The sequence below is a fragment of the Physella acuta genome, unplaced genomic scaffold, assembly GCF_028476545.2.
Source record: "Physella acuta isolate Inbredline_101_S28 unplaced genomic scaffold, ASM2847654v3 ptg001963l, whole genome shotgun sequence".
NCBI lineage: Eukaryota > Metazoa > Mollusca > Gastropoda > Physidae > Physella > Physella acuta.
The window spans coordinates 146,140-159,756 of record NW_026733468.1 but is presented as its reverse complement, the minus strand read 5'-3'; the positions used below and the strand labels follow the sequence as shown (position 1 = coordinate 159,756).

Genomic DNA, 13,617 nt, shown 5'->3' with positions numbered 1-13,617 from the left:
ATATTGCGCACTATTATGTACTTTTTTATTTGGCGTGAAATTCTTTTGTCTACGAGGTTTTTTTCTATTTTTTTAAACTTTAAGTATTTAAAATAGATTAAAAATCATGTCTATAGCCCGAGTTCCCATCCCCTGTTATTTTATATAAAAATATTCGAGAAAGTTTAGGGGAGATCACTCCCGGTTTATTGCACTTGCAATGTTTTCTCACTAGCTCTTTAGTATAAAAAAATAAAATAAAATAACGAACATTAAATGAAATATTTTAACAAATTGTCAAGATTTTTTCCTTCATCAAAAGATGTAAAATTATTTCTTGCATAAAATGTTTAAAACAAAAACGTAGCAAATTTATTCGCTAAATAAAGCATCAGATTTAGATTATTGTATAGCAAATTTTTAACTTGATATTAGATTCTAACTAATTCTAAATCAATATTAAACTACACTAATATTGTAATTGATAAAAAGAAAAAAGGAATTGATATTTTGGTTTCAAAATAACTCACACATGAGATGTTTTAGAATAGAGTCATCGAGTGAGCTAAAAAAAACATGTGTATATACGAGAAAAAGTGAGATATGAGTAGCCGGATTAACGGATTTAAATAAAAAAGAAAAACATACAACGGATCTAGTTAATAACACAACTCCTTTCTGAAACGCTCTACAGTTAATTTTTTTCAATTGGAATCAAACATTACAAATGCATTAGGTTTATTTATACAACGTTAAAAAAACAAGCATTCTAATTATCACCAAACAATTTGTCATTGTTTCACAACTCTTGTTTAGTTTGGAGGAAGTGTACAACTGTTTAGTAAAATATAAAAAAAAACTCCCAGTAAAAATTGAATTGTTATTAAGAATAATACTAGGACAATTGTTTAGATCACTGGATAATTTCTAACAGACGTTTTGTACTGTGTCATCACTGTCATCGATATTGTTGTATTCGCTGCATAGAGGAAGTGTTGGTAATATAAGTACACACTAGAAGATATGTGACACCAAAACTAAGTGGGGCAAACTAGGAGAGAGAGGAAGAGAGAGAGAGAGAAGGAGAGAGAGAGAGAAAAGGAGAGGGAGGAAGATAGAGATAGAGTGAGAGAGAGAGAGAGAGGGACAGAGGGAGGGAGAGAGAGAGACTTGTTACTTAACGAAACATGTGTCTTCCAGGAGAAGAACATGCTTCTTGACCAGGCCTCAGAGAGAAAGAGAGAGAGAGAGAGAGAGAGAGAGACTAGCTACTTGCATTTGTTTTCCAGGAGCAGTACATGTTCCTGCACCACGCCGCGCAGGCTGGCGTCGCCTGTACAGGCAGCTATACACACATCAGCGCCATATGTCTCAAACTACATCTCATGAGGAACCTCGTCGACGGGAAAAATAATTTTGAAAATGAATTCAATGTAAGTTTGTATTCAGTGGCTTTGCTTCTTCGTATTGTGATTGTAAATAAAAATATTTTGATGAAAACATCAATGCTCAATGAATAATTTTTTTTTTCGATTGCCAACACTCGGCAGCTCTTATTATGCGGGGGTATGGTTCCTTACAACTATATAATATGTTTAATAAATTATGTTTTCGACTATCAGATACAACCAGTATAGTGTGCCGGAATATCTCAAAGGAATACCATGCATTATCTTTTGTACCAGATTAGGTTGCCGAAACATAAATTAAAAAAGCATAGTTTGTAGTCATATCACTTAATAGACTCCATTTCCTCATCTACATTGGTTGCAGCCTCATTAGCCTCGGAATAGGTGCTTGGGTCAGCCAACCTAACCTTAATAAGAATTAGTTACACATTACCTACTGTGAAACATGTGCTTTTACAACATGATTTTTATTCAAGTAAATCACTATTAAATTGGTGTTCAATACCCATTATTTCAGAATCTGTTTAGTTTTGAGACACAACTTACTGGTGGTGTAGGGGACGTTACCCAAGATCCAAAAAGTAAAAATAGATTCTTCATTATACCAGGTAAGTGAATACCCATAGTAAAAATAGATTCCTCACTATACCAGGTAAGTGTATACCAACAGTAAAGATAGATTCAGAAATTCTATCAGGTAAGTGTGGAACATGAGTAAGATGGATTCACCAATCTAGAATCTAAGTATGTAAGAGGTGTAACACAACATTCGACATTGCACCAGGTAAGTGTGCAACGACATTAACTATAGTAAGTGTGAAAATAGATTTTATATTTTACTACTAAGTGTAAAGACAGATTCAACATTCTAATAGTTAAGTGTAAAAATAGGCTCAACATTCTATCACTCAGCGTAACGACTGATTAAACATTCTACATAGTAAGTGTAAATATAGAAACACCATTCTACTTGGTAAGAGTAAATTTTAGAATCGATATTCTACATGGTAAATGTAAATAAAGAATCGACATTCTACCTAGTAAGTGTAAATATAGAATCGACATTCTACCTAATAAAAAAAATATAGAATCGACATTCTACTTTCTACTTGGTCAGTGTAAGTATAGAATCGACGTAAACGCAAACGCAAACACAAGCGCAAACGCAAGCGAAAATGCAAACACAACCGTAACACAAACACAAACACAAACACAAAGACAAATGCAAATGCAAATGCAAATGCAAATGCAAATGCAAATGCAAATGCAAATGCAAATGCAAATGCAAATGCAAATGCAAATGCAAATGCAAATGCAAATGCAAATGCAAATGCAAATGCAAATGCAAATGCAAATGCAAATGCAAATGCAAATGCAAATGCAAATGCAAATGAAATTGCAAATGCAAATGCAAATGCAAATGCAAATGCAAATGCAAATGCAAATGCAAATTCAAAAGCACAAGCACAAGCACAAGCACCAGCACACGCACACGTTCACGCGCGTGCAAATGCACAAGCACAAGCACATGCACATGCACATGCACATGCACATGCACGTGCACGTGCACATACACGTACACGTACACGTACACGTACACGTACACGTACACGAACACGAACACGAACACGTACACGTACACGTACACGAACACGTACACGTACACGTACACGTACACGTACACGTACACGTACACGTACACGTACACGTACACGTACACGTACACGTACACGTACACGTACACGTACACGTACACGTACACGTACACAACACGTACACGTACACGTACACGTACACGTACACGTACACGTACACATACACATACACATACACATACGCATACGCATACGCATACGCATACGCATACGCATACCCATACCCATACGCATACACATACATATACACATACACATACACATACACATACACATACACATACACATACACATACACATACACATACACATACACATACACATACACATACACATACACATACACATACACATACACATACACATACACATACACATACACATACACATACACATACACATACACATACACATACACATACACATACACATACACATACACATACACATACACATACACATACACATACACATACACATACACATACACATACACATACACATACACATACACATACACATACACATACACATACACATACACATACACATACACATACACATACACATACACATACACATACACATACACATACACATACACATACACATACACATACACATACAGACACAAACGCAAACGCAAACACAAACACAAACGGAAACGCAAATATAAACACAAGCATAAACACAAAACAAAATGTAAACGCTATGGCAAACGCATCACTTAACCACAAACACAAACGCTAATGCAAACGCAACACGCAAACGCAAACGCAAACAAAAATGCAAACACAAAATAAAATATAACCGCTAACGCTTTATTAAATTGCTTAATCAAACAAACGGCCGTGTATTCCATTAATTATGTTCTTATTGTCGTGAGTTGAAATGAAGCTTGAGAAACGAAGAAAAAGTAGCTATACTGTTGACTGACGAACGGAAGTAGCGAAATGACACAAGCGGCTTATACTATAAATTATTTCTGATCAATTAACTAATCTATGTATTGTTTAGACAAAAAGTATCAACCTCTTTTACGAGTGGATTCCCCCGGAGAAGAGGGCTATATCAATGCTGTCACATTACCTGTAAGACTCTGTTTTTTCGCTTAGTTTTTAAATGTTTTTAATTGTATACAATCCTAATATATAAAAGCCCATTGCGCACTTGTCTCTCTCTCTCTCTGTTCGCAATATTTTTGAGGCTATATAATCAGTATGTTCAGCGATATATCGAGCACTTAACGATACGGACTTTTGTTGAAAATAATATAGTGGATGTTATAAATGTACAAACTAATTTTTATTTAAAGAAAGAAAATAAAAATTTAGCAATATACAATTGTAGAAACACATTATAAATTATGCAATCGGAAAAGTGTTTATGGTTGTGACAAGATTGACTTGTACTTGATTATTGGGCTATTAATGATTTGTTCTTGATTATTGAGCTAACAATAATTTATACTTGATTATTCGGCTATTATTGATTTGTATCCCATATAAAACCAGAGCCTGTACACCCAGACCAAACAGTTTCTGACCCAGCTGCCCATGCCCACTACGGTCAATGATTTCTGGAGACTGGTCACACAGTATAACGTCTCCTTGATTGTTGCTTTTAAATCCTATGAAAAGGACAAGGTAGGTGTATGTGTGTGTGTATGTGTGTGTGTATGTGTGTGTGTGTATGTGTGTGTGTGTGTGTGCTGCAGTAAACGTAATTTTTTTTAAATCCTACGGTCCATGGAACAAGAGAATGAGAGTAGACCAGTTGCAGTATGAAGCGATAATGTGGTTATTACTATGCCAAACCGCCTTTAGATTCCTTAACGTGAGACAGGTACCCATTAAAAGCTGAGTGGACTCAAACCAGGGATCCGAACTCGAGGCTCGAGTTATCAGTTAACAGCTCTACCATTTAACCGCTATCCTAATTGAGTGCTGTAGTGTAGTGTTTTATGCCAGGTTAAACATTAATAATAGAAGCTAATAATAGAAGCTAATAATAGAAGCAAATAATAGAAGCCAATAATAGAAGCTAGTAATAAAAGTTAATAATAGAAGCTATTAATAGAAGTTAATAATAGAAGCAAATAATAGAAGCTAATATTAGAAACTAATAATAGAAGCTAATAATAGAAGCTAAAAATAGAAGCTATTAATAGAAGCTAAAAATAGAAGCTAATAATAGAAGCTAATAATAGAAGCTAATAATAGAAGCGTTCTGTGTCGAATTCGGCTTGTGACCAGGGGTAAGAGCTTGGTTCAGATGTTTAAAAATATATCGAGCTGTATATAGGTACCCGACTCAAGCCAACCAAACATAAAATATGGTGAAAGGCTTACAAGTAACTGAAGAAGCCGAGACGGAATGTTGACTTGATGAGGTGGACTGGAAAAATCTGATGTTGTCACTTCTGCAGCGAGTGGTTTCTTGGCGGCCTAATATACAGTTTGTTATACCAAAATCTAAAGCACCCCAACCTTCAACGTGTAAATGTTGAAATAAAGTTAACAAAAAAAACATGTTTTTTTTTTCTCCAGTCCTTAGCTATCTACTTACCCGAAGAACAAGGCCAGCCGTTACAATGTGGGAACATAGCTGTCAATGTCGAGTCAGTAACAACAGCACCAACATGGACAGAAATGAAGCTTACCGTTAAGGTAATGTTGCACAATACACTGCTGACATCTTACACGTTGTTTGAGAACTATATAGCGTACGCTTTTCATCATATAAACGCGAAATATGCAATTAAGATGTTACACAAAAATACATATATATATATATATATATATATATATATATATATATATATATATATATATATATATATATATAAATATAAATATAAATATAAATATAAAATATAAATATATATATATATTTATATATATTATATATATTTATATTTATATTTATTATTTATATTATATATTTATATATATATATATATATAAATATCAAAAATATATAAATAATATAAAAAATATATAATATAATATATATATATATATATATAATAAATATAAATGTTGGTGTATATTAAAATGTCTACATAGTGTTTATGTTTGTGTTTCGGGATTTTTAAGTTTACTAGTATTAATATGCTGCTTTGAATTTTTCATTTTTCACCAATATTTTTTACAATGTAAGAAAGGACACTGTAGCTCGAACTTAATTTAAAAAAAAAATTCATAAAAAACGTTTTAATAACAAGCTTTTATGTAATGATGCACTAAAAAGTAGAAAATAAATTATAGACTACTATTTAAATAACTATAAAGAAAAGCGTGGGTCACTTTAGTATCTATTGGATACCTTTACTAATGTTAAGGAAGACACCCACGCTTTTCTTTATAGTTATTTAAATAGTAGTCTATAATTTATTTTCTACTTTTTAGTGCATCATAACATAAAAGCTTGTTATTAAAACGTTTTTTATGAATTTTTTTTCAGTACTTTACATGTTTTATCTACAATAGAGTTACATGACTAAAAACCATTGCGCGCCTACTGAATATCACGTTCAGTAGGCGCGCAATGGTTTTTGAACGCAGCCATTACGAGGTCGTGATGGCACAGCTATTGATGACGCGTGTGGTGTGGTTGGCTAGACATGCCTACTAATTCGGTCCAAATTTTAATTAATTCATAAAAAATCAATTTGGCACCCAATTAAGTCAAATTTAGTTTCAGATTGCATTGTCTTCATGTCTTGACCCACGTGCCAACTGTGAATCGTGTCGGTCAAGTAGAACTGTCCGAATTTTCACTCCTGCGTTTCCGTCTAGACTGACGACTGACGACAGACTGACGAGGAAGTGAGTTAAATAAAAGCTTGTAAAAAAAAAAAACATTTCTGTTCCTTTCTCTTAGGGGAAACAAACGCAAGAAGTGACTCATCTCACGTTTACAGAGCGTCATATCGAACCCAAAAATCTCCTGCCGTTTGTTCAATACGCGCGCACGTTGAGAACTCCGGATAAGTCAGTAGTTTACACGTGCAGGCAAGTGTGTTGGTTATGCGTTTTATTTATTTATAGCAACCATATGCGTAATTGTACATGCATGCATGTTTGAATTGTGTGTTGTCTTTGGTATTGAATATAAGCTTTAACTTACGCCCATCCACCACTAGCTAGACTAAATCTATAACATCAGATAGCATCGTCACCTTTAACCCCCCGACATACACAGTTCCATTAAAGTCACCAACGCAGTATATAGACCGATAGATCTTTAACTGAGACGTCGTGGTGGTGTGGTAGAGCGATCGGTCCGGACATTCCTGACTCTATCCAGGCTTGATGGGTACATGACTGGTGTTTCCGGACATTCCTGACTCTATCCAGGCTTGATGGGTACATGACTGGTGTTTCCGGACATTCCTGACTCTATCCAGGCTTGATGGGTACATGACTGGTGTTTCCGGACATTCCTGACTCTATCCAGGCTTGATGGGTACATGACTGGTGTTTCCGGACATTCCTGACTCTATCCAGGCTTGATGGGTACATGACTGGTGTTTCCGGACATTTCTGACTCTATCCAGGCTTGATATGTACATGACTGGTGTTTCCGGACATTTCTGACTCTATCCAGGCTTGATATGTACATGACTGGTGTTTCCGGACATTCCTGACTCTATCCAGGCTTGATGGGTACATGACTGGTGTTTCCGGACATTCCTGACTCTATCCAGGCTTGATGGGTACATGACTGGTGTTTCCGGACATTCCTGACTCTATCCAGGCTTGATGGGTACATGACTGGTGTTTCCGGACATTCCTGACTCTATCCAGGCTTGATGGGTACATGACTGGTGTTTCCGGACATTCCTGACTCTATCCAGGCTTGATGGGTACATGACTGGTGTTTCCGGACATTCCTGACTCTATCCAGGTTTGATGGGTACATGACTGGTGTTTCCGGACATTCCTGACTCTATCCAGGCTTGATGGGTACATGACTGGTGTTTCCGGACATTCCTGACTCTATCCAGGCTTGATGGGTACATGACTGGTGTTTCCGGACATTCCTGACTCTATCCAGGTTTGATGGGTACATGACTGGTGTTTCCGGACATTCCTGACTCTATCCAGGCTTGATGGGTACATGACTGGTGTTTCCGGACATTCCTGACTCTATCCAGGCTTGATGGGTACATGACTGGTGTTTCCGGACATTCCTGACTCTATCCAGGCTTGATAGGTACATGACTGGTGTTTCCAGACATTTCTGACTCTATCCAGGCTTGATGGGTACATGACTGGCGTTGGGGAAAGTAAAGGCGGATGGGGATAGTTTAGCCCCACATTCATATACCAGTGTAAAAAAGGTTATGAAATATACTCCCTTTTCCATATGGATCGTAGAACTTAAGCCTACTTAGTGTTGTATCTAGGATACGTAATACATGGTGTAGTTCCCCCCCCCCCCCCTCCATCCATCGCCATTCTTTTTACAACAACACCAACGTAAAAGTTTACATCTACGAGTCAAATAGAAATTAAGTAAAGTACAAAACTTACTTAACCATACTATTTTTAACTACTGTAGATAATTAGATATTTGCAGATATAACTGGAGAACTGCAGTAATATTTATAGATGACCATCTGAAGTAAACAAACTTAACTCAGACCTTTGAACTTTAACCTTATGTTTGTATTTTTAATTGTTTTTTCCAAGAAACGGTGCTGAACTGAGTGGACTGGCCTATGTTGTGACAACTCTGATGGGCAGACTGGACCAAGAGAACTATTTGACCGTTCCTGTTGTTGTTGCTAAAGTCAAATCCATCAGACCGCACGCCATTCCTACACTTGTAAGTCTAACCAATTATTTTCCTTATCTTACGTTGTCCAAGTACTTGTGTACATTCAATGTGTGCCAATCTACACTTTGCAAATGTTTTCGATTTTTTTTTTCTAATTTATGCAACACATACAAAAAAGCCTATGATATATATGTTCGTTGTTTACCTACAGCAACAGTATATACTTGTGTACGAGACAATGAAACTCTACACTGAAGCAGTGATCTCTACAGAGAGGCATCGTGCAGAGTACAGCTCAACTGTCTGATGTGTGTATGCCCTGAGTATCAACATTGGAAGTCATAGACTCTACTGTTACATATTCTGCATCGCATGTGTTTTATCATGCGCTTTCATTGAGTTTTGTTTTAATTTTTTTAAAATGCGTTACAACACTAATTTCAATTTGAACTCTTCTTTACAAATATTATTCGTATTATAATTTTCATACTTAAATATTTTTAAAAAATATGTTACAGTTTTCAAAGTATTCTATTAAACATAAATTTAAAAGTTGGAAATGAATTTATTTTTCTTTACACAGTGTTTTACTATCTTATTTTTAACATTTAATTAAATGTTTAAACTGGAAATGTGAAAATTGCAACTTAATTTTAATTTGTAATGAATAATGTGTTTGACATGGTTTAGTAGCGTATACAACGGTTATAAGTGCAGTTAATGTTAATCATTGTGGCCAACTTAGATCCACAGTACAATCATCGTATCCATCACAATTTTCATGTGCATGCCAGGTAAACTTTAGGATGTATTTAAATAATAAGACGTCTCCCATTTCATTATAAACAACCTATTGTTGCAGGCAACTACAAATAGTGTACATGGTGTTTTGTTAAGTTCTTACATAACATTAGCTAAAAAACAAATAAACATCACAAATCAAAATTAGAATACGGTATCTAATGAAACGGTATTACAGAAAAACAACTTTTGCTTTAAAAAAATGCAGTATTATTTTATAGTTTATCTTTCCTTGAGTAAAATGTTTTTATTTCTCTATTAACAATTGTGTCATGAGTTGTGTAATATTTTTTTCACGGCTTCATGTTGTACAGTAATTAGTTGTACGTATCACATGCTTCGTTAATGGAAGATAATTTTTTTCACACTTCTCTGTCATGGTCGGGGTGCCTATTTTGTAGATAAAAGGTCATTATTACTATGGTGAAATTAAAGTAACTTACGTCACCATAAGACCTTAAAATACATACGAAAATCTCCATATGAGAGAATCGGGATAAAGTTTGGTACTGTCCACACTGACAAAATAGGTCACAAGGGCATTAGAAAATGGCTGCCTCCGGTCATCAGGAGAAAAAAAGTATAATGTTGTTTGAAAAACGGAGGCAGTTGGTAAACCTAACAGGAAATCTTCACTGATTCATAAAACCGGTGTCAAATTATATTGACCAAACACATGAAAAAGGTGAAAGGTACAAAGGAATCGACTCTAACTCTATTAGTTGAACTGTGAAAGTGGGGATAAATAGACTGTCGACTCCCGCCTTTTGCCTTTACCCACAAGTTAGAAGTGATTCAGGCGGTGCTGCCATTCACTAACAGAATTGAAGCATTGATGCGTAACGGCAAACAACAGAAAACCACAGTCCAACTACCTAAAAGAACGTCCGACAAGGCGTCGGTCTGTGTTCACTTTTGGAACCAGACGGTCCATAGGGAAAGTGAAGTAGAGTTAACGTGTTTCTGTCACCTCGGCATATGAGTGGATAGTGTGGTTAGCCGCCTTTACTTTCCCTAACTCGAGTTAGGTACTCATTAGTGCTGGGTGAAATCATGAACGTTCTACCGACTTGAACTCCAAACAGTTGAGTTAGAAGTCTAGGTATTTATCGCTAGACCACGCTGTTGATGTAGCGTGAGGGTAAACAAGAAAAACAACTCACACGCTAAACATTCAAATGACATAACACAAAGTTTTTCGATTAAAACTTTAAAAAACCGTTTAGTATACAAAACGAGCATAACTGCAATTCTGTTAACATTTTAAATTATTTTATTTGTAAAATGTATTAGCATGAAATATAGTTATTAAGTAGACATGTGAAGATTCAGCTAAATCAATATTTTGGCTAACGAAAAACCAATAAACAACGTGATTTGAACTGTAGACCCTGCATTATAAAAGGCCTGATTAAAACACACCCAAGTTTGACCTTTGTTACTCATGTAGTGTGGAAATGAGCAGACCAAAATATATAAAATACGCTAAATTACCTAAAATAGGCTTTAAGCTGAAAAAAAGTGTTTTGTTAATATTACAACGAAATTAAATTATCTTTTCTGTAGACTATAGAATATATTGTAATGATTAAACATTTTTTTTACATTTTTTTTTACATCCAGTCATTTTCTTGAGTGAACAGTATTGCGTCCCTTGTCTATGTATACATCTCCATTACACAAGTTTTCAAATGTGTGTAAGAACACACATTTATTCAATTGTATTTTGCCTACACTCTAGTAAAGTTACTTTAAATTCCTTTACAGTCCGTCGTAAATTTTAATATCAAACATTGAATGTGTCCATTAAAAAACACTTTAGAAACAGAAAAAACAAACAATTTCCAATGTAGTACAGTATCGTAAAGGCATAGTACAGACCAAAACTAAATTAACTCATATATTTAAAATCTTGTTACATAAATGTAACAGGGACTTATATACAGAGCATGTTACACAGAAAAAGATCCAATTAAAACACATATGCATAAAAAACTCATATTACTAAGACTCACAGACCCATATAACACAGATCAATTAAATAGACCCAAGTTTAAACTATCTTAACTTGTTAATTCATTAGATCGCCTTTTCCACAAATATGGATGAACGCATTTAAAAAAAAAAGCCCTAAAAAACAATTTTTCGAATGTACGCTTGCCCGAACGCGACAAACGCCCGAATGGACACTTGACCAAATGCGACGAACACCCGAATGGACGCATGCGCAAATACGACATACGCCCGAATATCACTTGCCCGAATGCGAAATGATTGTATTTCTAGAACTCGTCGAGAGTTGGAACATCCGTTTGGTTGCGGCAAATTAAATTGTAAACAGTGGATCTCTTACAAGAAGTGATGTGAAGGGGAGGGAAGTTGGGTCCCTCACTTGTAGCCTCCCCTGATTGTGTTATCCAAAGACCGGTACTGCTAATGTGTACATAGTTGTAGCCCTTGACTGTGTTGTGTTATGGAATGATAGGTGTTCACGTGGAGACTGATAGTTGACGTGTGCTGTGTCGTGTGTATGTGTACGACAGTTGGTTGCGGAGTTTGGCAGTAGAGTTGACCTGTTTGCTGGGGATTGTTAAATATCTGGTTATTGTATTTTGTTTTATTTATCTTTTAAAATAAACTTGTTATTATAAAACTAAATTATTTTTATTAAGTATCTTGTATAGTTTTGTATGTCATATTATTGTTTGAAAACGGATCATTTAGTAAACCTAACAGGAGATCTTAACTGATTCATAAAGCCTGTGTCAAATTATATTGACCAAACACATGAAAAAGGTGAATGATACAAAGGAATCGACTCTAACTCTTTTAGTTGAACTGTAAAAGTGGTGATAAATAGACTGTCGACTCCCACCTTTTGCCTTCACAAGACAACCCACCCGATAAACTAAAAGTTGTGTAGGCGGTGAGCACAAAACACCCTTTACCCACAAGTTAGAAGTAACACATGTGGTACTGTCATTCACTAACAGAATGGAAGCATTGATGAGTAACGGCAAACAACAGAAAGCCACAGTCCAACTACCTACAAGAAAGTCTGACAAGGCGTATGTCTGTGTTCACTTTTGGAACCTGACGGTCCATAGGGAAAGTGAAGTAGAGTTAACGTGTTTCTGTGACCTCTGCATATGAGTGTGGTCAGCCGCATTTACTTTCCCTAACGTGAGTGAGATACTCATCAGAGCTTGCTGACCTGAACCCAGTTTGAACTCCAGACAATGGGGCAGGTGAAGTAGAGTTAACCTGTTTCTGTGACTCGGCATATGAAAGGGTAGTGTGGTCAGCACTATGCTCAGCCGCCCTACCTTTTCCTAATGTGAGTTATGAACCCATCAGAGCTGGGTGAACTCATGAACGTGTTATTGAATTGAACTCCAAACATTCTACATAGTCTATGTATCTACCGCTAGACCACGCCGTTGATGCTGTGTGGGCGAAAAAGCAAAACAACTCACACGCTAAACTTTCAATTGGAATAACACAACATTTTTCAATTAAAACTTAAAAACGTTTTAGTATACAAAATTCTGTACACATTCAATATTTTAAATGATTTTATTTGTTAAATGTATTAGCAAGTATGGTTGTTAAACTAAACAAAGTTTAAAATATGAGACTATTATCACGGTTACGCATTAAATATAATTATTAAGTAGACATGCGAAGATTCAGCTAAATCACTATTTCAGAGACAAAAAATACAAGGTTCAACAGGATTTGTACTGTAGACCCTACAAAATAAAAGGCCTGATTAAAATACACCCCCCGTTTGACCTAGTTACTCATGTAGTGAAAAGGAGCAGACCAAAATAAATAAAATACGCTAAATTAACTAAAGTAAGTTGTAAGATAAATAAACGTATTTAGTGAATATTACAACGAAAATGCATTCAGATTTTTTATGTAGACATGTTCAATCTCATTAAAACGTAAAAAATAAACCGGGAGTGATCTCCCCTAAACTT

General features: G+C 35.5%; 1 protein-coding gene across 1 annotated transcript in view; it reads left to right on the top strand.

Annotated features, from left to right (window-relative positions):
* Positions 1 to 9,137, top strand: part of LOC131931421 (uncharacterized) — a 40,151-nt gene extending 31,014 nt beyond the window's left edge. The window contains exons 13-19 of the mRNA XM_059288217.1: positions 1,906 to 1,996; positions 4,061 to 4,134; positions 4,558 to 4,689; positions 5,593 to 5,712; positions 6,929 to 7,059; positions 8,743 to 8,878; positions 9,042 to 9,137. Coding sequence (XP_059144200.1) covers positions 1,906 to 1,996; positions 4,061 to 4,134; positions 4,558 to 4,689; positions 5,593 to 5,712; positions 6,929 to 7,059; positions 8,743 to 8,878; positions 9,042 to 9,137 — 780 coding nt within the window. The remainder of the gene's footprint in view (positions 1 to 1,905; positions 1,997 to 4,060; positions 4,135 to 4,557; positions 4,690 to 5,592; positions 5,713 to 6,928; positions 7,060 to 8,742; positions 8,879 to 9,041) is intronic.
* The last annotated feature ends 4,480 nt before the right edge of the window (positions 9,138 to 13,617 follow it).